Source organism: Pempheris klunzingeri, chromosome 6 (genome assembly GCF_042242105.1).
Source record: "Pempheris klunzingeri isolate RE-2024b chromosome 6, fPemKlu1.hap1, whole genome shotgun sequence".
Lineage (NCBI taxonomy): Eukaryota > Metazoa > Chordata > Actinopteri > Acropomatiformes > Pempheridae > Pempheris > Pempheris klunzingeri.
In genome coordinates this window covers 12007099-12026770 of record NC_092017.1, presented here as the reverse complement: position 1 = coordinate 12026770, position 19672 = coordinate 12007099, and the positions used below count along the sequence as shown (strand labels likewise).

The 19672-nt window shown below is 43.2% G+C and overlaps 1 protein-coding gene across 1 annotated transcript in view; it reads left to right on the top strand.

Annotated features, from left to right (window-relative positions):
- The window catches only part of LOC139202636 (zinc finger protein GLIS1), a 66852-nt gene that overhangs the window by 26475 nt on the left and 20705 nt on the right, over positions 1-19672 (top strand). The window contains exon 3 of the mRNA XM_070832177.1: positions 1304-2861. Coding sequence (XP_070688278.1) covers positions 1304-2861 — 1558 coding nt within the window. The remainder of the gene's footprint in view (positions 1-1303; positions 2862-19672) is intronic.

Below are 19672 nucleotides of genomic sequence, written 5' to 3'. Positions count from 1 at the left end.
AGGGGTTTTAAAATGATTTTGTTCCTGTTCCAGTTTTGGATGTTTCCCACTGGGTATAGTATTACTAACAATATGCAGGTACAATGTGGTTTTCATTATCTTTGCTGTTGTGAATCCGATGCACACACATGTAGCTGGAAAGCCATACTAAGTCTCATAAAACACACTGAAGGGGTCCAAAGTACAACATTTATGTTACACTAATGTGATTCTTCTGTCGTGCAATCTTTGACTACTGTTGGTCAAGTCCGAAAGAATTTCCAGTGAACTTCTGTGTTGTTGGGTTTGTGCTCCGTCCCCTCCTCCATTCTTTCTGTCTATCCTCAGTCATCCGGCCAAAAGTGCTTCTGGACAGACATTCACTTCTCTCATATTGTCTCTCAGTATTTCCACTATAGCCAAACAGGAAATGGCGCTCCTGAATAGAAAGATAGAGGGAGGTCAAGTCTTTATTAACAGCAACGATGACAAAGTTTGCCCGTGGTTCTCTCCAGTCCTAGCTAGCGTTAGCTGTGCTTTTTCCCCCAGTGCGCTCAGGGGAAGGGACAAAGACAATTCCTTCATGAGACAGCCCGGAGAAAAGAGGGCTCTTCTCACATCACTCAGGGGCTTTGGACAAAATCCATAATGAGCCAACTGACAGGAATGATTATGTAGGAGATCACAGCAACGCATGGAGAAATCTGACCTGGGCTCCCCATTCAGCAGGGCAAAGATTCCCACCATAATACACAGTATTGTAAACGGTGACCCTTCATAGGCTGCAATTATGCCACCAAAACAGGTGACTCCCTATTTATCCCCAATGTTGGGTTGGGTTTAACCCCTTTGTGTCATCAAAGGCTGTCAGATGGACACACTAGCCAGTGGCCTCTCGGTCTCAGTAGCCTTCCATCCCTCCCCCTCTCTCTATTCTTAGTCATAAATGCCCATTCATATCCTCTCACTAACAGAAGATCCTGTTTCATTTATTCATAAAAACACTTTGGACCATCAGCAGTGGATACGACATCACCTTGTGTCACTGAATCCATAACATGGCCTTCGCATTGTTAATGTTTGTTCTATAAGGTTCCTTACGACGAATGTCAGGCTTGGTTTAAATGTTTTAGGTCAGTGGGACTCATTTGGGATGATACGATTTTTTTTCTGTAAAAGGAGAGAATGATTGGAGGAGGAGGGGTGAGCAGGAGGCTAAACTCTGACAATGCTGCTTGTGGGAAGGATCAACCAGCCAGTATCTGTCATCAACCTGTGAGCTAATAGCGCTCATATTCCTCTCTGTGTCTTTTTCTCCTTACAGATCCTCCTCTGCCTTCCAAAGGACCCTGCCGGGGGCCTCACCCGGCCTGGGCTGCGGCAGTGCCAACGGTGCTCACTCCTCTCTTCCTTACCCAATCAAACAGGAGAACTCAATGGGCTACAAGATCTCCAACACGGGGGCTGGGGTCCATGGCACATCTCATGCTGGGTTTCAAAACTGTAGGGCAGGCCAAGTTTTCGGCGTGACAAGAGACGAAATAGTTGGAGCGTCAAACGTTGGCAACAACAGTAGTAGCGTATGCGCAGTGAGCGGTGTAGGAAGTGCTGTGTCAGTGGACACAGTGCAACCGTTTAATAATGAAGATGGCTCCTCCCCGCTGGCATTGTCCCCAACTGGCTCCCGTCATTCAGCGCGGTTGCTCAGTGCTAGCGCTCTGAAGAGCCGCTGCCTGTCCCTGGCCTCACAGTCCACCGCCGCTGCTGGCAGCGTTGCTGCCACGGGTTCCCCATCAGCTAGCGGGGCTGCGTCCGAGGAGATCAATATCACCGCCATCATTCGCTCCTCCTCCCAGATGTCGATGGTTGCCTGCGTCAACGGGTTCCGCACTAACCTCTCGCCCAGACACGCCAGCAGTGCCGGCTTCTCCTCCTCTTCCTCCTCCTCTTCTACATCCCCAACCTCTAACTCCTGCTTACGGGAAGCCCCCCAGAGGCCCCCACCTCGCAGCAGCCCCCAGCAGGCCACGCTACAGGAGAGCTGTCAGCTATCGTCACCTGCCACCTGCCTGCTCTCCCTTTCCTCCTCCTCCTCCTCCTCTTCGTCGTCCTCTTCAGTGTCATCAGTGGAGCCGGAGCAGGGTCAGGGGCAGAGCCAGGGGCTGTGCGAGGAGCAGGGCTCCATGCTGCAGGGGCGTGGGGCTGGAGGACCAGGGGGGGGGGGTGTGGGAGGAGGAGGAGGAGGCTCGGACGGGTTGGGGCTGCTGATGAGTGGGGCCTTGATGTCGGGGATGCTACATTCGGGGCCTGAAGCTGGGGCTCCCCTGGACGGGGGCCAAAGATCAGGGGCTGCTCTCAAGCAGGAGCCCCTGGATGATTTTTCTCCCAGCGAAGATGAACTCTTTCAGCACCACTATCATCAACATCATCGCTTGAGTGGTCGTAGCGGGCACCTTCGTCACCCTCACCACCCCTCTCGCCCTGCCATGCCTCCGCCCTACCACCTGCACCAATACGTGGGGCCCAGTCCTGGGGGGCTGCTGCACCCCCAGAGCCAGCAAACGGCATCAGCCTCTTCCCTGGGACTCAAACCGACGCCTGGAGGCCCTCCTGGGTCTCACACAGCCCCAGAGCGGGAAGAAGTTGGAGGAGGAGCGCTGGCCGATAAGCAGGTGTGTCGCTGGATTGACTGCAGTGCTGCGTACGAGCAGCAGGAGGAGCTTGTGAGGCACATTGAGAAGGTCCACATCGACCAGCGCAAAGGTGAGGACTTCACCTGTTTCTGGGCTGGCTGCATTCGCCGCTACAAGCCCTTCAACGCCCGCTACAAGCTGCTCATTCACATGAGAGTCCACTCCGGAGAGAAACCTAACAAGTGTATGGTGAGTCATCATAATCCTGTAAGATTATCCACCCAACAAAAACACCACCAGTCAGCTATATACACAACATATACCTCCAATATGGTTGAAAATCCCCTCATTGTCTGCTGTCTTACTAATTTTTGCTTCTTTTTGAAAGTGTTAGGTTATATTTATTAGTTTAATACGAGTCTAGTTTGTCCCATAATTGCAACCATCTGTTATTTTTTTTGTTTGAATTAAACACAAGTACATATTTCTCAAACTAATACCTTCACTCAAGATGATTTTTCCTCAACAAGATACACGTCCGTTGTGTCCAAAAACAAGACTGGACTTGCTTCACTGCTGATTACTTTTCAACATGAACTCTTATTTTGTTTTGGTTGAGAAACAGTTATGATTGTAACTCCCGTATTTTTAGTGGAACATGTTACACAAAAAATTGTGTTTTTTTCCACCGAAGATGTGAGCTGCTGTTAGAGCACCGCTTCCTTGTCAGTATAAATAGATTTGTGGTTGTATTCTTTACAGGTAAGGCTCCAATTCCACAAGTCAACACACTAATCAATGTCAAGCTGTCACTCCCCTGCGTCCCTTAGCAAATGGAAAAAGCCCTCCAACCTTAAGAATGATTTAGTCCAAATACACAATTAGTCCACAATTTGTGTAGGGCGAAGCCATGTTTATTTTCAAGAGCACTCTGTTTTTTGAGAAGGTTTTCAGATCATGAAAAGCCAACACATATGGTTAACATAACCAAACAATGCCTACACTTGATCCTTTTAAATGGGAGCTTTAAATGTTTAGCTGTCCCACAAGTATTAAGAGAATTGGCTTCATATCCAAGCCAAACATGAGGAGAAATGTAGTAGTCTGGAGAAGAGAGCCACAGAGGGATAGTCGGTAACATTTGCTAGTCTTGCTCAATTCACGCTTCACTCAAAGCCCCTGTCAGAAGTGGTCCTCTTCAAGTTCAGGAACCCATCCAAAACCTAATTATTGAAAAACTGAGTCTGCAATATTGCTACAGCACCTGTTTTATCTCAAGGCTTTTTTTTCTTTAGAGGAAAAAAAAACAAGTCTTGTTTATTTTTCTAAATAACACTGGCTTGTAAAATTAGCAGAGGTGAGGGTCTGTTAATAGGAAGTTGTATTTTATGGCAGTTTTCTGTCAGGTTGGATAAGAAGTTCATGTTGATTGTGACTGATTCTGATACTTGTTAGCGCACATCTGAGCTGAACGCTGATTGAAGCCAAAAAGACACAAACTCAACTGTTGCTGCTGTTCTTTCTGCTTTGCATCACTCCAGGATGTTAGTGTTTCTGCTTCTTTGGCTCAGCGTGAACAGAAAAACTTGGAAGTAATTTGCTGCATTGTACTTTCCCCAACTTTTAATTCTGCTTTAATGCGTTCTATTAAAGGCTGTCATTTATCATTTTCTTTTTTTTTAAATCAATTTTGTTGTTGTTGCTCTTTGGAGCATTGTGCAGATGCATTTTTGCTCCAGCAAAGACTAAAGCCACATTTGGGTGACACACAGCAAATAGACACCGAGCGACTGTTTTGCATGTGTAAATAGTGTAGGTGTACGCATGAATGTGTCCCTGTGAAGGTGTGTGTGTGGATCTGTGTTTATGTGTGTTTTTTGAGAGATGTTTACCATATGTGAGCACTGGAACAATTCAGCTCAGTGTGGACGAGCCACTGGACTCTGTCTGTGGACATGAGGCACTGTGAAACTCTGCTACACACTCTAACCTCCTGATCACCCTTATTTCAAGCGCGCGCGCACACACGCACACTTACACACAGAATTCACAGCCATGCAGCAATGTGAAAATGGGGATATTGTTTCAATTGACTTGCACAATAGGAAGTATTGATTCCATGTACAGTACGTTGGGTTGTAACACTCCTGCTTTTCCGACAGAACATAAACAGAAATGTGAAATGTTTTCAAGCTTGAATCAACACATCTAATCAGCAGGGATTGAATGTATGTTGATCTGGGACTTCAGCAGATAAACTTGGAGGGCCAGAGAAAATAAACACACTCTCTGTGTGTATTTGTAACTGTGTTTGTGTTTGTATATAGTCTGTACGGACTTAAGTAAGTACTATGTACTTATAGGAAACCTAGTGTCTCTGTGTTCATTTGAAAGAGCGTGCATGTTCATGTATTTTACTTGTGTCCATCCCAGATCCTTATTTTTTTTTGTCTGACCTTGTGTGCTTTTTGGCCACAAGCACTTATGCCTCTTGTGTTTGTTGTGCGCATGCAATAGACAAAGGCATTCAAGAATTCGAGCAATTCATACGGAGGAAGCAGAAGAGACATTCTGTTTTAGGACCAAATGCTGTAGAAAAGCCAGAGCTAATCCTTTTATTATCTTTCCAGCAGTAGATTCCAGCAGGCATTCATGAAACAGGGCTCTTCTCACTTCCAAACATAACACATCTCTCTCCTCTTTCTCCCTCTCCCTCTCTCTTTCTCTCTATATATGTACTTTATCTCTTTTTCCTCGTACAGCTGCACAGCATTTGCTTCATGCTGCGTCTTGGCAGGAAAAAGTCATTATCACAACACACAAGTCGTACCCCGACCCCTGCGTGGGCCTGTCACACTATGTACCTGGCTAATATTTTAAGAAATTCCGCATAAAAAAGTCAGTTCCTTCCACATGTAGAGGACGGAGTTCATGGCTCTTAAAAAGTTCTGCTACCTTTTAGAAAACATGTTGGGTTCCCTCTCCCCGCCAATTAAACCGGCCTGGGGCTGTTGTGTAGGGCAGGCGAGCACTGACGGACACATGGGCGAAAAGGAAACAACATAATCTCTCTGCAATATCCTGTTGTGTTTCATGCCTAATTCACTTGTTGTTTTAGTTTATTACATTTTTTTCCTGCGTCTGCATAAATATTAAAAATATATCCAGCAAGAGTAGCCCTGACATGGTCCCAGACTTTGATATTGTTCTGCTTCGTCAGAAGCCGGCCCAGCGGATTTGAAGCGTCTGAAGACTGGACTGTGAGCTCTGGAGGTCAGAAAATATCCACCTAAACCACTGAAGCTCTCTCTGTGGAAAGGACACAGTGCTTATATGTTGTAGAGTAACTCCAGGCAGGAGTATAACCCTGTGCACTGTATTTGTTTCTTTGGCATAGCTTTTTTGGTCAATTTTTTTTTAAACAATACAAACCAGTACTATGCTTTAAATGTAATTAGATGAGGTTATGTTGTTGTGGGATTATGGATTCAGTCAGAGGTTCAAGGCATGAAACGTGATTCAGTGATTTTGTCATGCTACTGTCTTTAAAGGCAGGACTTCACAATAAGAATCTTTTGGAAAGATGCAAAAGAGAGATTTTTCAGAAATTCTAACAAAGGCACAGGTACATTGTTATTGAGACAGTTTTGGCTTAGATATAATACTGAGGTTTCATTTCAAATTTTATTTTTGCACCTGGCTGACGACAAATTAATTGATGAACATGTTTTCATTATTCAACATGCCCATGGTTTATGGCTGTTTTGGTTATTTGATTAAAGCTTCTATTTTTTTCCGCCCAGGGTTCATGCCAATAAGGTGATGTAATTGACAAATTATTTAAAAGCAAAAGAGAATTCCTCCTTAAAAGGGTAGATTCACATACTTTTCTGTTGCTCATATGTTAGAGCCAAAGACAAGATAGAGAGCCAGCCGTCCATTTCCTAATGATAAAATACAGCCAGCTTTAGACGTCCAAACACATACATGTGTGCACATGCAGACAAACACCAAAACACACTCACACTCACAGACCAACTCAGTCAAACCACTTGTTGAAGGAAAGTTGGATGTTGATGCCTGCTGGAAAAAAGTGTAGATCATGGAATTTCCTCTTTTTTTCACTGGTGTGAAACCAGCAAACCTATATATTTAGATTTACTAGACTGATTTTTGGAGGAGAGTGGCAAAATCCCTCAGCAACAGATGCTGAGACATGGTGCGCTGGTGGATGCCAAGATGGCGTGTGTTTTTCAGGGGTAAATGGAGTCTTTTGTGAGCAATCAGCTCAGACGCAGGAGATGAAACAGGGAGTGCCATTAGCTAATTAAAACTGAGGTTCAGCACATGACCCGACTTTTCCTCTGAATGCTGCCTGAAACCGGAGCTGCCTGGGCACTAGGTGCGGATGGCGAGTGACGTTGATATTAATGTGTTTGTACCCGTATGAGCCTCTGACTGGACAATGTAGAGGCCACAATCTCGAGTCCAGTCCAGTTTGTGAACCAAAACTACCAGCAGTGAAGATGTATAGAGCTCAGTCTGCTTTCAGAAAATCTTTAAGAGCACTTAATTACTTAAATTATGCTAAATATTGACTTGCCAGGAATTTAAAACTGCTCTTTTCCTTTAAAGTAGCAAGTCAAATCATCTGTTGATTAAAAACATTAAAAATGTCCAGAATTGCAGTCAAAATGTTTTGCACCCAACAGCAACAACATGCAGACGCTCAGACTGGCCCGAGGAAATCGGACATGCATTGAAACCAAATTACCAGTACAAAATATTGTGAATTGGCAAGGCCAACTGGTTCTCAGGCTGTAAACACACACACACACACACATATTCACTCCAGTGTACTGGGAGAGCAGAAGTCTGTATATGGTTCATTGAAAGTAATCAGGGTCAATAAGTGAGAAAGGGCATTGATTCAGCATGTCAGCAGTAACTGCATGCAGAGGAAACAGAGCGCCGAAAGTCTGCTAAATTGGCACAAATGCAAAAACCTAATCAGGCCGAAATAAGGACCTGGCGTAGATCAATTTATAGCACTGGATCTGAAGGCCCAATGTCTCTGCTAACCGTTAAATCATTATCAGAACTGACTCAGTCATTCACCAGGCAAATGAGTTCATCAGGTAGCAAGATAGTCTAATTTCTTTTTGCAAAACCATAATCCCATCCAGCGGTTATCCTCCGTCTTGCTGTCAGGTCTGCTGTGCTGCTTGGCAGTCTGGTCGTCATGCTAATAGTAACACAACACTGTCCACATGTGATACTGGTATGATGAAACTGCTGGCGGAGGGGCCCTGGGACTGATGTTTTGGCATACAAATGAAAGCCCTGGACTGATCGATCTCGCTTGTTTTCCTTGTTGAGCGGACCAAGCCAACTTCTTGTCAGGTCGAAAGAAGTTTCCCAGTCAGTCATTAATGTGGTCCAGTACTCTCCAACCCACCAACAGCACCTCCTTCCCCCTCTTTCTATCCCACTATCTATCATTTAGGTCTGAATTTAGCACTGCTTTGATACACTCAACACTTACTGGACATATGCAGCCCCAACATGCACCTCGCTGTCCCCTGGGAATCTTTTTGTTCAAACAGCACACAGACGTTTTGACCAAATTATTCCATGACGCTTGTGGAACATATGTATAGTATTTTAGCTATTTATTGACCATACCTTTGATATTAATATTAAACCCGTGTTTTACATTGTATAGATAATGAATATTGTTCAAATAAATATAATTTGATATTTAAAATCTGATCAAAATATGATGTGAAATAGTGAATTAGAGAATGTCTGGTCATTAAAAGGAGTCTCCCTTTTCACTGGAAAAGTGAGTATTTATCTTTACAATCAAAGTATTGGATTGGAAGGCAAAAGTGAAAGAACAGTCTGAAAAAAGAAAAATTAACAAGAAATTAGCTCTTTCAGCTCTGATAATTGAAAACGATGTAACTCATATTTATTTTGAATGCGAACTTTTAATGCTTTTATGTTTGGCAATTCAGTTTACACTGAATGCAAAATGTTCTTGTTTTGTCCTAGTTTATTTATTTATTCATTTTAAGATATAAAACCTCAGATGATTTGCATTTTTAAGTCAGTGTTGAAGTTTTCACAAGTTACTAGTGCGTTGGCATTGCACAACCGACAAAGCTAGCTTCCTGCTAGTAGAAAATGATGAAGTATGTCGATTGCTTGCATAATAACTTCTTTCTCAAGACACTTTGTGGTCTGAATAAAACTGCATGTCTGGTGCAGAGGTTCCGCAACTGGATTATAACAACAAAAATGTTAGCATGTACATTTTTTGTAAATGGTGCTGGGATCAAACCACCATATGATCTTATGTGTCATTGCATTATCGGCACCCATGTAAGGAGGCAAGAGATACTTTCTCAGTGTATGTGTTGCCTGAGCAGCTCACATGACATTGTCATATTTGGATCTATAGCTGGGATGAAGACATGTGACTGTCCATCATGGCACATGGGATGGGATCTTTTTCTCAGATTATTATTGGCTTGGAAATACAATCAATATTGGCATAACGCATGTCATAAGCAGTGGAGCGTTTCTTGAAAATACCATAATGTGATACAATGAACTCAGGACACAAAAGGTCAAACATCTACAGCTACCTTGCTTTTAACCTCATCACCAGGTATCAAAGCATGCAGGATTTGCTTCATGTGATACGCTCTAATTGCATTTGTCTGGAATGCAATATTTTGATTTTCCCCATTTCCTCAACTTTTAATCACGCTCTGGTATCGGAAACCCGAAGACCCAGGGCTGCGGCTGGTTATACATTACACAGAGATTGTGTCATAATTGTGTCCCATCCATAGCCTTAATCAGTTTAACCTCTCTACTGAGCCAGATCAGTTTACTAATACAACGGATAGATGAATCTTGGGTGTGTGTTCATGGTCTGCGTCATGTTCAGGGGACTGTTGCAAACCTGGTTTATGCAGCACTAAGAGGGACGATGGACGGAAAAGGAGCTGTGGGATCCAGTCTCTAATCTCCCTTGTTAGTACTCAATAGTAGTGCTTTTTGGCTGTGTACCGTCATGGATCACGTGTATCATGGAGGCGTACTTAACTGTTTCTTTGCTACAGTCAAACAGACAATTATAGCCAGTATGTGTTTGTGGCATTTTACAGGGCAAAGACACAAGAGGTCCTTTTTCTTCTGTGGCTACCATCCTCTCCCACTCCTCACATTCACACACTGGCCTCGTTTTGTGCCTAGGCACAATTTGTGCCTCAGCAGCCACTCCACAAACACACCCACCAAACTGGTCTATTGGAAGTGTGTGTGCTGGACAGAGGTAAATCTCTTAGAGCATCCAGATGTTTGTTTTTGTTTTTTGCTGACTTGTCAGTGTGGCAGAGGGCACCGCATAGAAACGAGTCCAGAGCATCATCTACCTCCGACCGCCTTTACATCACCCACCAAACGAGCAAACAAGAGGGACATTTATACGCACCGGGACCACTTCTGCCTCTGGGCCATGCCACAACCCCAGGACGACAGTATCCCACCACCCAGCCAGACCCGCACTGCACCACACCAGAGTAGGCTAGACCTACAGCTAATATAGATGAGAAACTAAGTTGCTACTGTGCAAAATAAACACTAAGAGAAGTATGGATAAATGATGTAGCGAAAGACGTGTTTACGTTAAGGGTGTCAAGTTTAAATTATGCACTGCGGTGATCTGTGGTTAGTGTGCCGGCTTTAATTTGAATGTTGGAGAAAGAAGTGAAGGCTGGAAGAAGCGGAGCCAGGCAGGCAATTCAGCTCCACTGATGTCATCACAAAAAACTACATTTTTGCCCAGAATTCATCACAAGGCATTATGCATGACAAGTGATTTGGTATGCACTGAATGCGGACTTGAGCGCATTTTTGAGGCATTAGCGGGGCCGTTGCACACACAACTCAAGTGTTTTTCACAAGTCGACCAAGCTTTCCAAGAACTTTGTGTGTTTACGCTGTCAAGACCTTCAGTGTGTTTTCAAATGTCTACCAGAGAATGAGAGAGTGAAGAGAGATCCAAATGGAAAGATCCAAGCAGAATATTGAGGCGTGGATTGCGGTGTTAAATGGCACATATATCATAACAGCGAGTCTTTACCAAAACCACATTTACGGTAATGATTGATAATGAGAGAGAGGGGGGAAATTAGAGAGAGAAAGAGATACAGGACCAAAAATCTTTTGCAGTGGGACATATAAGGACACGATACACAGAATGATCCAATTTGTTATTACCCTATTTTATGATTGTGTGACCCAGCAGAGCTGGCACTACAGAGACTCTGATATTTAAGCTTGGAGTTACCTCTCCCCCGTAGAGTTTTACACCCCAATGATCTCTAACTGTCTCCAGAAAGAAGCCCTCTCGCTTTCTGTTCACTTCTAAAAACATCTGTTTCACATTCAGTCTGTTCAGCTTTGGAATTAGTTTAACATTGATGTAAAAAGGTTTATGCAGGGTTTAGAACCAGATTGGTTTAGTTATTTGGGCAGAATCACAGTAGAAGTAAGAAGCCTTTAAGTCGGAGCTTATCCTTTTGTTTTTCCTCTGTTCGTCCAGCTTCTCATAACTGCGATCTTTCATACTGTGTCACGTAGCAGCTGTCGCGCTGCATCCTTGTCAGGGGCAAAACAAACAACACATCAGTATCACCAGTATCGCCAATTTCATTTTGAAAGGAATAAAGCCAAGAAATTTAGATTAGGTCATGCATGATTTAAAGTACAGCTTGGCAATACATATTGTATACGGGGAAAATGGTGTACTGTAATGTGGCTGCACTCTAACTGGCAAATTATGTGAGGCCAGCAAGTACCAGGCTGGGACTCAAATTACAGCTAACATAAACATGTGTCTGATGAGAAATTTGAAGGAAATATTCCATAAATATGAAAACGTTTACTGAAGAATACCAGTGAACGGTGGAACCTTGCCATTTTTGCCGTTGGCGGGTTGCTCAGGTCCATCGTAATTGCACAGGAATGGGGAGTGCTTATTTTGTGCTAAAATAATGTTTTCCTATAGGACACTGGGCACAGACATGATAGCATGGACTGAATTATTGAATATGAATAGTGAGCTATACGGTGAAATGTGGTGAATTGATTTATTGAAATGTGAATGAATGGTGATGTGCTCGCTGAGAACGCCTGAGTCGTGATTCGACTTGACACACTGAATGTCTAACACAGTCTGATATATTGCAACCAGCCGTATCCACATAGCTGGAAACTGGACCCTGAAACCCTCGGAGAGCAGAAAAGAACACAACCTTGGCACGCTGAGGAGTGAACAAATCTAGGGGCACCGTGGCATCTCAGTTGCACCACATTTCTTGGGCAGCTGCTTTTTTACCCAGAAGACTTTGTGGTCTGGTTCCCCTCCAGAGGGTTGCATAAATGCACTCTCTTGCCCTCTCACCCTGCTTGAGTCCTTGGGCTGGTGTTGATCACGATGCCATGCTGACCTATTGTTTAATTTTGCTGGCATGTTTTCTGTCTGAATACTATAGTGCCTCTGGCATCAAGGTATTTGGCTTGGCAGCTCGCTGGGGTTCTGCAGTGTTTATTTGTTGTCACGTCAGAGTTATAGAGTCGCCCAGTGTATGCTGCAGTAGGCGTGAGCCTTTAGACAGCTGTGTCAACTCTTGCCTTGTGTGGACAACGAGTGATTTGCCAAAAAAGGGAGAAGGGCTTTTATTTCTTTACCTAACAAGTCTCTGTGATACAGGAACACTGTGACTTCAACTGTGGCGTTCATTATTTCAAGCTGTCACACAAGAATTTGATTGAAAAACTGATTGAAAAATACACCCACTTTATCATCTGAAATCACTAATTCAACAGATCAGAGTGCCACTGTTTGCATCTAACAGAAAATAAAATTGTGGTGTTGGGTGTGTACATTAGCATGAAATATTCTCCGACCACAGCAAGAATCCATACTTTATGAAAAAGAAACACTTTAATGCTGTTAGAAATCAGCTACTGGCAATGTACTTTGGTTTTCTGGATTGATGCTGTGGTTAAGCGGTGGATTTCTTTTTTTTTTTTTTTTTTCTAAAGCATGGATGGTTAATGTAAGGGGTTACTGTCAGAGCAAGGGAATCTTTCCAGACCTGTGGCAATGTCCAAAGATGCCAATTTCTCCATTACTAGCAGCCTCAATAGACCAAAATGAAATGCAATAACAAGACGTGTTGCATTTTAAGCTAGTACTGTGACGCATTTTCTTTTTGCTTGTACATTTTTCACTCAGGGAAATTAAGGAAATTATAGTGGAAGTAGACGAGGCAGGTAAAAGTCAAAAGAGACGGGAAGAGAGCGCTCTTTTGTCTTGAGATTTTAAACTGACAGCATGGGAAGAGACACGCTGCAGCTTCAAACATATTTGTTTATTAGAGTAAAAGATGAATAGGAGGAAAAAGTTAAATGAATGTCTACATACAATTGTATTGGATGGATGGATGATAGTGATGATCCAATAAAAAGATCACTGCAGAGCACAGGCCAGTCATCACATTGGATTTGTTCAACAAAGAGCAATAAAGTCGATCAATTAAGCATAACGTTGTTGTCATCACTGGCCCTTGGTGAATCGATGTCCATCATCCCCCCATAGCACCAATATAAAATGGAGCCATGGAGCATGATGAGGTATATAACACCCCATTGTAGGGCTGGAGCACGAGGAGCTTATTGGCAGAAGGGGGTAAAAGAGAGAAGAGACAGACAGAGAGAGAGAAAGCGAGAGTGAGAATAGAGGCAGGTGTGAGTGAAAGGTGCTGGACAGATTGAAGCCCGGGTGTCAGAGGACGCCGTAGCTCATGGGCCCGTCAAACAGGATCCTGCATTGACTGCCAGTAACATCAGTCCAGGCGCCGGCTCGGAACACAGATCATGTTTAGGATTTTCATTGCGTAACCCCCACTCTGTCTTTTTCATGCTGGGTTCAGATTTCGTGAATGGGTTTATAATTAATGCCTTGATGGTTACTAATGGCTGAGGCACTGGAAGCTTTGTATTGCACTCTAATTAGCCATTATAAATGGTTAGGATTGGTAGTGAGAAAAAACGCACTGTCACGAGACAAGGTGGGATGGCTCCCTTAGAAGTTTTTCACGGAATGAGACGTCAGAGGATCATGTGTCTCCTCACTAAAGGGAACACCCCAGATCCCTTTGATAACCAGTTTAGTTATTAAGCCAACATTCAACTTCATCTTTCATTCTTACAGCTCTGTTTTTCATAGGAACTTAAAAGGCTTCTTTCAGATGTGCTCTTAAAACCGTAAACATGACGGTTCTGGTTAGTTTTCTGTAAAACTATGTCAGAACAACATTTCCTGTACTCTATATCGTCACGTTCATGAAAAGGCTGCAATTGCACAAGCCTGAATTACACTTAAGCTTAAAGAACACTGCAGTAATGTTGTCATTCAATAATCAGTTCCTATGCACAAGAACATAAAATAGCTTGAATAAACCATGAAATTGTGAAATAAATATAATAATAAATAACAATTTCTATGCTTTTATTTTATTAATATTTTTCTTGATTTCTAAAATGCTTTACATACATACTGTCATGGCTGAATAGAGCCATAATTGAATATTGATACAGGGAGACCTGCACTCTGCTCAAATGATAAAAAACAACAACTATTCCTTTAACAGACAGGTGAAGCCAGCAATGTGACCGATTCCACATCTGAAAAGGGCTCAAGAGCATCGGTTACTCAATCTTCTGTTATAGTTCTGGTTTTGTTGCATCTTAACACTGTTGTCTGTCACTGAGAAGCATTGATATGGATGCGATCAGAAACGTGATCCAGTGTTTGTTACGAGTAGGGTCTCTTTCAAAGGGAGCTGCACAGCCAATCCTTGTTCATACAGTTGAATGTGTAAAGTATGTCTGAGTTTAAATTATTTCTTGACACCCTGAAGGAAAATTTAATATGCTCGGGCAACAGAGGATTCGAGCTGGATGTCGGTTTGGTTTGGTTCTCCACTTACGCTGCACGATAATACACTAGACATATCCTTTTCCCTGTCAGCCCGCTTCATCTCTGTGAGAACGTGACCCTGTTTTCCTTTTTCCCTCAACCCGCTGAACCGGTAAACCCCAGGTTGCCCGGTTTAAGAGGAAATCACATCTTAGCTCTCTAATCTGATGCAGAGCTAGTAGACATTTGAATGAAGGCCTCTGAATCACAGCAGGTTAAGTGCTTCCATGAAGCCTCTCCATGTTGTTGTGCAGCCAGGCTTGCACTGTGCCAGGCCTCCACCGCAGAAACAAGGGTTCAGATCCATCACTGCATTTCCTCCTCAATCTCAAACAGTCTGTGAGAGGAACCAAACAGCTGGGCTGGCTCATTATGTGAGCAGTCTAATTTAGTCATCATAGGAATGCTTCCTGTTGTGCCATCCACATAGTTTTTAATCTGGCCTCCAAACTATTCAGGCATGAGTGCAAAATGGCTGTTAAGAACAATTTCTTTAGTCATTTACATGACTACTTCCTCCCACCAATTTATCGGCTGAGCTCTTGCTCTGCTCGACCTGCTCATTCGCATCTGGACAACACTCCCTCGCTTTTAGTCATTTGCTGTGTGTACTCATATCTCACCGTTCATAAATCAAGGCTTCCTGAAAATTAGACGGCACGTAGGAGACTGGGGAGAGAAGACGCTTCACAGAAAAACAAAGCAAATGTGTGTGCATTCATTTCCCTCCTCCTGAGAAAAAAAAAAAAAGTACTATCTATCTTCGATTCATACTGAAGCCCTACTCGCAACAGATGAGGTTGGCTGCTAAAAGGGTCCCGCTTCGCAGTGGAAATGATATATGTAAACTATGTAACGCGAATGTTTTAGCCAAGCTGTGTTTAATTTTGTATCTGACGAAGCGCATGAGAAACCTGCCTCTCCTTAGCTGTCTCGTTGAATCATATGGATATAATTTCATCCATTTACGTTTTTCTGCTCTTTGCTGTGGTTGCCACAGGGCATTTGGAAGCAGGCAGATTAAATGCACATGTTCCTCCCATCCGCAGCCGGGGCACTCTGCTCCACAGCCTCCCCTCCGAACAGATCCTGAAGTGTTGGTGGTTTTCCTCGTTGGTCAGGGCAGAGAAAGACACCTTGTGATAAACCAACTCATTCCCCCAAACCCTTTTTTTCATACTTATAAAGTTATACAGGCTGTTTTTGAGCATTGGCACTTTATAACATATTTTATTTGGCAGTGTTTTCCTTTGCCACCAAAACTCTTAGCCCTTCGTTGTGTCTGTCAGGCTTGGCCGTAAAGGAGCCTGGATGTATTGGGTAAAACTAATTACTGCGGAGAACCGGTGGAGGCTGTTAGGCTTGGTGGACCTTTTTCTTTTATGGGGGGCCCTCTGAACATGAGTAATAGTGAATTTCATGCTAGCAAGCAGCCGAACAGTTGAATTTCATCTCCCCATCATTAGTCAGAGGCCTGATCTACAATTACTGCCTAGGGCCAGAGTGTTATGCTAGTGTTGAAGGAGATTCCCGTGCATCTGTAGCAACTCCGGGATAGCTCAGGAGAGAAAGTCATGGAACTTATTGCTGGGAGGGAAAAAAAAGACTTCTGTAGGTGATGAGCTTGGCTGCAAGAACTGTAGTCTGATATCTATTTTCCAAAGAGAAGAACCTCTACCACACCTCTGATTCCCTCCTCTCTCTGCATTTCTGTTCTTATGCCATTCATTAAAGCTTTTAATCAGATTCCTGTCCCACTTGTCAGCAGTCATATTTCCTCCCAACACCCCTCCATAACGGTTGGTTTGTTTCCATCATACACAGCTCCTGCAGGTTGCTAATGAGCCGCCGCATGTGAGGAGGGCCGTACACTGCTGCCTTTTAGCCCCAACACTGTTTGGCCTTTTCCCTGCCAGTCAGGAGTCATTTCCCATGAAGGCCTCAGGCGCACCGCACCTCCACTAGCCTGCATGCTGGGCCCATAATCTGTCTGTTGTGATCAGCTGCCTGTCCGTCCTTTCAACTTGCTCTCGCCCCCTTCAGCCATGTCAAGACCCCGCTGTCATCCCGAATGTTTACCGAGCTACTGAACCCACCCCCCCAACTTAAGAGTGAGATGGTGTCAAATGGGGCTCAAATCCCACCATGCTGTCAGTACCACTCCCCTCGCGCGGCCATCTGACGGTTTACCTTAGACGGAGGTTCCAGAGAGGAAAACTAAACATGTTTAAAGCAATTAATGTGATTAGCGCTGTCTAAACTGTTTTCATAGATAATATCAAAGCTAAAATTGATCCTGTGTCTCGGCCTCGGCCACTACAGCTCTCTGTTTATGCCACTTCAACATATGTGCTCATTACTTTCTAAACAGTTTATATTTTAAGCAACTCCTCATGGGCGATACAGAGGGCCTACTGACATGTATGCTTTTTTAACATGCATTTTAGAGGCTTTTATCGTCATTATATTTGTAACTTTCATCAGTGTAGTGCGATCAAACCCATAACCTGGGATGAATAATTGCCATGGGTCACCTTTTTTACCAAAATGAGACCACATACTGCCCACATCAATACCGGTAAAACATTTTAACCTCTTTCAATAACAGTTGCAGTAGTGGGTTTTTATCTGGATATTTTTGCAGTACTTGATATTTTAACTGCATAGCACTGCGTGCCCCAAATATCCAAGCCTAAGTAGTTTTTTGACAGTCCATGAACTTACTGAGAGAAGTCATTTTAACCAGCAGATTTGCCACACTTAAACATCTTACTGTAGCATAAAATTTTTCATGCAGGGTTCTGGGTAATGTCCATGCCTGGAGGTGGCAGTGCCTATTGGTTTCCCAGCAGGCAGGAAAACCTCATACTCAGCCTGCTAGTCCAGCTCCCAGAGTAATAATACGCTCTACACGATTAACACGGTTTCCTCCACGGACCCGTAACTATAATTTAGCCTCAAATTTGTATTGCGGAAAAGAAAGCAATGAAAGAGTGATTATTCCCCTATACATAAATACACACATTTGGCACGTCAATAATAGCCGTGTTTGTTTTCCAAACTCAAATGCTCGGCGCCATATTTCAGCAGTCAGCATGGACCGTGTCTGTCATGACTGGTACGGCAGTGTGGATGTTCCTCTGCACTCAGATTTTTATTAAACTTTCCCACCCTCGCTGCGTCTCTCGTTTCCATCCGAAACATTTGATTGGCATGACTTCAGAATAATATGTTTCCGCAGTACAACACTGTGCAATGTGAACTCTTATAGACATTTTCCATGGTTGTATTATGAAGCCTGGACTGTGTGTGTGTGTGTGTGTGCATTCACACTACATTCCAGTCCTCTGCCACACTGTGACTTTTGCATTGCTGTTTACTCAAGAAGTCAGTGATGCTGTCATGCATTTCTCCTTATTATGTCTCGGCTTTAGCTACACCACGCAGCACACAGGTCCAAACAAAGCTGATTGGACGAGCACTAACTGCGCTGTGGTCTTGTGTATTGGGCTGCGTATTGAACCTTCTTTTATTTACAGATTGAAATGTGCCTCTGAGTATTAGAAAATGTCAAGTATCGCAAGTTGAAACTGAAAGGCTCAGTCAGATTCTTAGTCCAGTTCAGTGTCTTATTCTTTGATCAGATATTTCTTAATGTAAAAGATAATATTGCTAATTTTAGACTGTATCTATTTTTGATGAAGTTCTTAAATGGCTAATTTGGTTTATAGACTCAGGTAATTAATAAAATAATCATCGATATCCAGACATAGACAAGATGAAAATGTCAAGCTTTACTCGGTCTCTAAGGCAATGACAAACTCACAACCTATGTTTTAGTGCACGTGTTCGCCCAGTTTTGCTTTCACTAAAATGAACGTCCCAAGCTCAGTTTGAATTTTTAGTTTGCAGCTTGTAAAAAAAAAATGACAATGACAACAAAACTGATCATGTTGAAAGAATTCTTTTGTTTGCCAAACTCATCGGTCTTACAAACTTCATGAGGAGCTATGTGCTGTGCAGCCATAATCGGGCAGATTAAGACTCTCTTACTGAGCCACACACACCCACAGATCAGCCTGGTCACCCAACACGGCTCTACCATGACTGGCTTAGGTTTCGCCTATATTAAATGGAGCCTCAGTGAATAGAAGGCCCTGCCTGTGCTCTGTGAGTGAATGAAGGAGACCAGGGATGAGTATTGAGCCCAGATGAAGCTGAAGGCCCATTAGAAGAATGGTGTCACTCTCTCCTTAGCCGTAACCCGACCTGTTGTCAGCAGGCTTCACTAAAGGTCAGGGCACAATGGACAGTAGAGACTGCAGCGCCTCCGCAACAGTTTGTCAATGAAGTTGTATTTGAATTGAGTACAGCTTAGCCTTTTGCAAGAAAATGGGTTTAGGTAAGATTTAAGAGTAGGGAGGCTGTTATTTTGGTAGATATTGTCTGACATTCAAGGGGAATCTTCAGAGTTTCTTCACCTCAGAGGAGTAGTTTCTTCCTGGCTCCCTGTTTCTCAGTGTTTTGAACCTCATACTTAGTTTCTTGACACTGAAAGAATAAAGACTCCTTTGATTTAGACAACTATCCATTTCAAAACAGTTAATATGTCTTGAATCTTACCTCACATTTTCTTATCTTCCTTGATATATATTGTTAAAAAATGGATAAAGATAAGAATATAAAGAATGTAGAATAATGTGTAGACTTTTATGTGCTTGCAGCATGTTTCACATTCTGCATTGCTCTCTGCTACAGTGTCTTTCTTGATACTACAACCCAGGGGGCGCCAAAGTCAGAAATCTTCAAATCACACACTTAGAATTCTGAATTTACATCATTTACAACAGTTGTGTTAAAAGAAAGTCGGGGGTTGGACATTTCTCAAGTGTTATTAAGCGTTATAAGCAAAGTTAGTATTTCTAATAACTCTTTATGTTGCTGAACTCTTTTTGTCCACCTTCATGTGTCCCCCTGTCCTTTGCCCTTCCCTTAT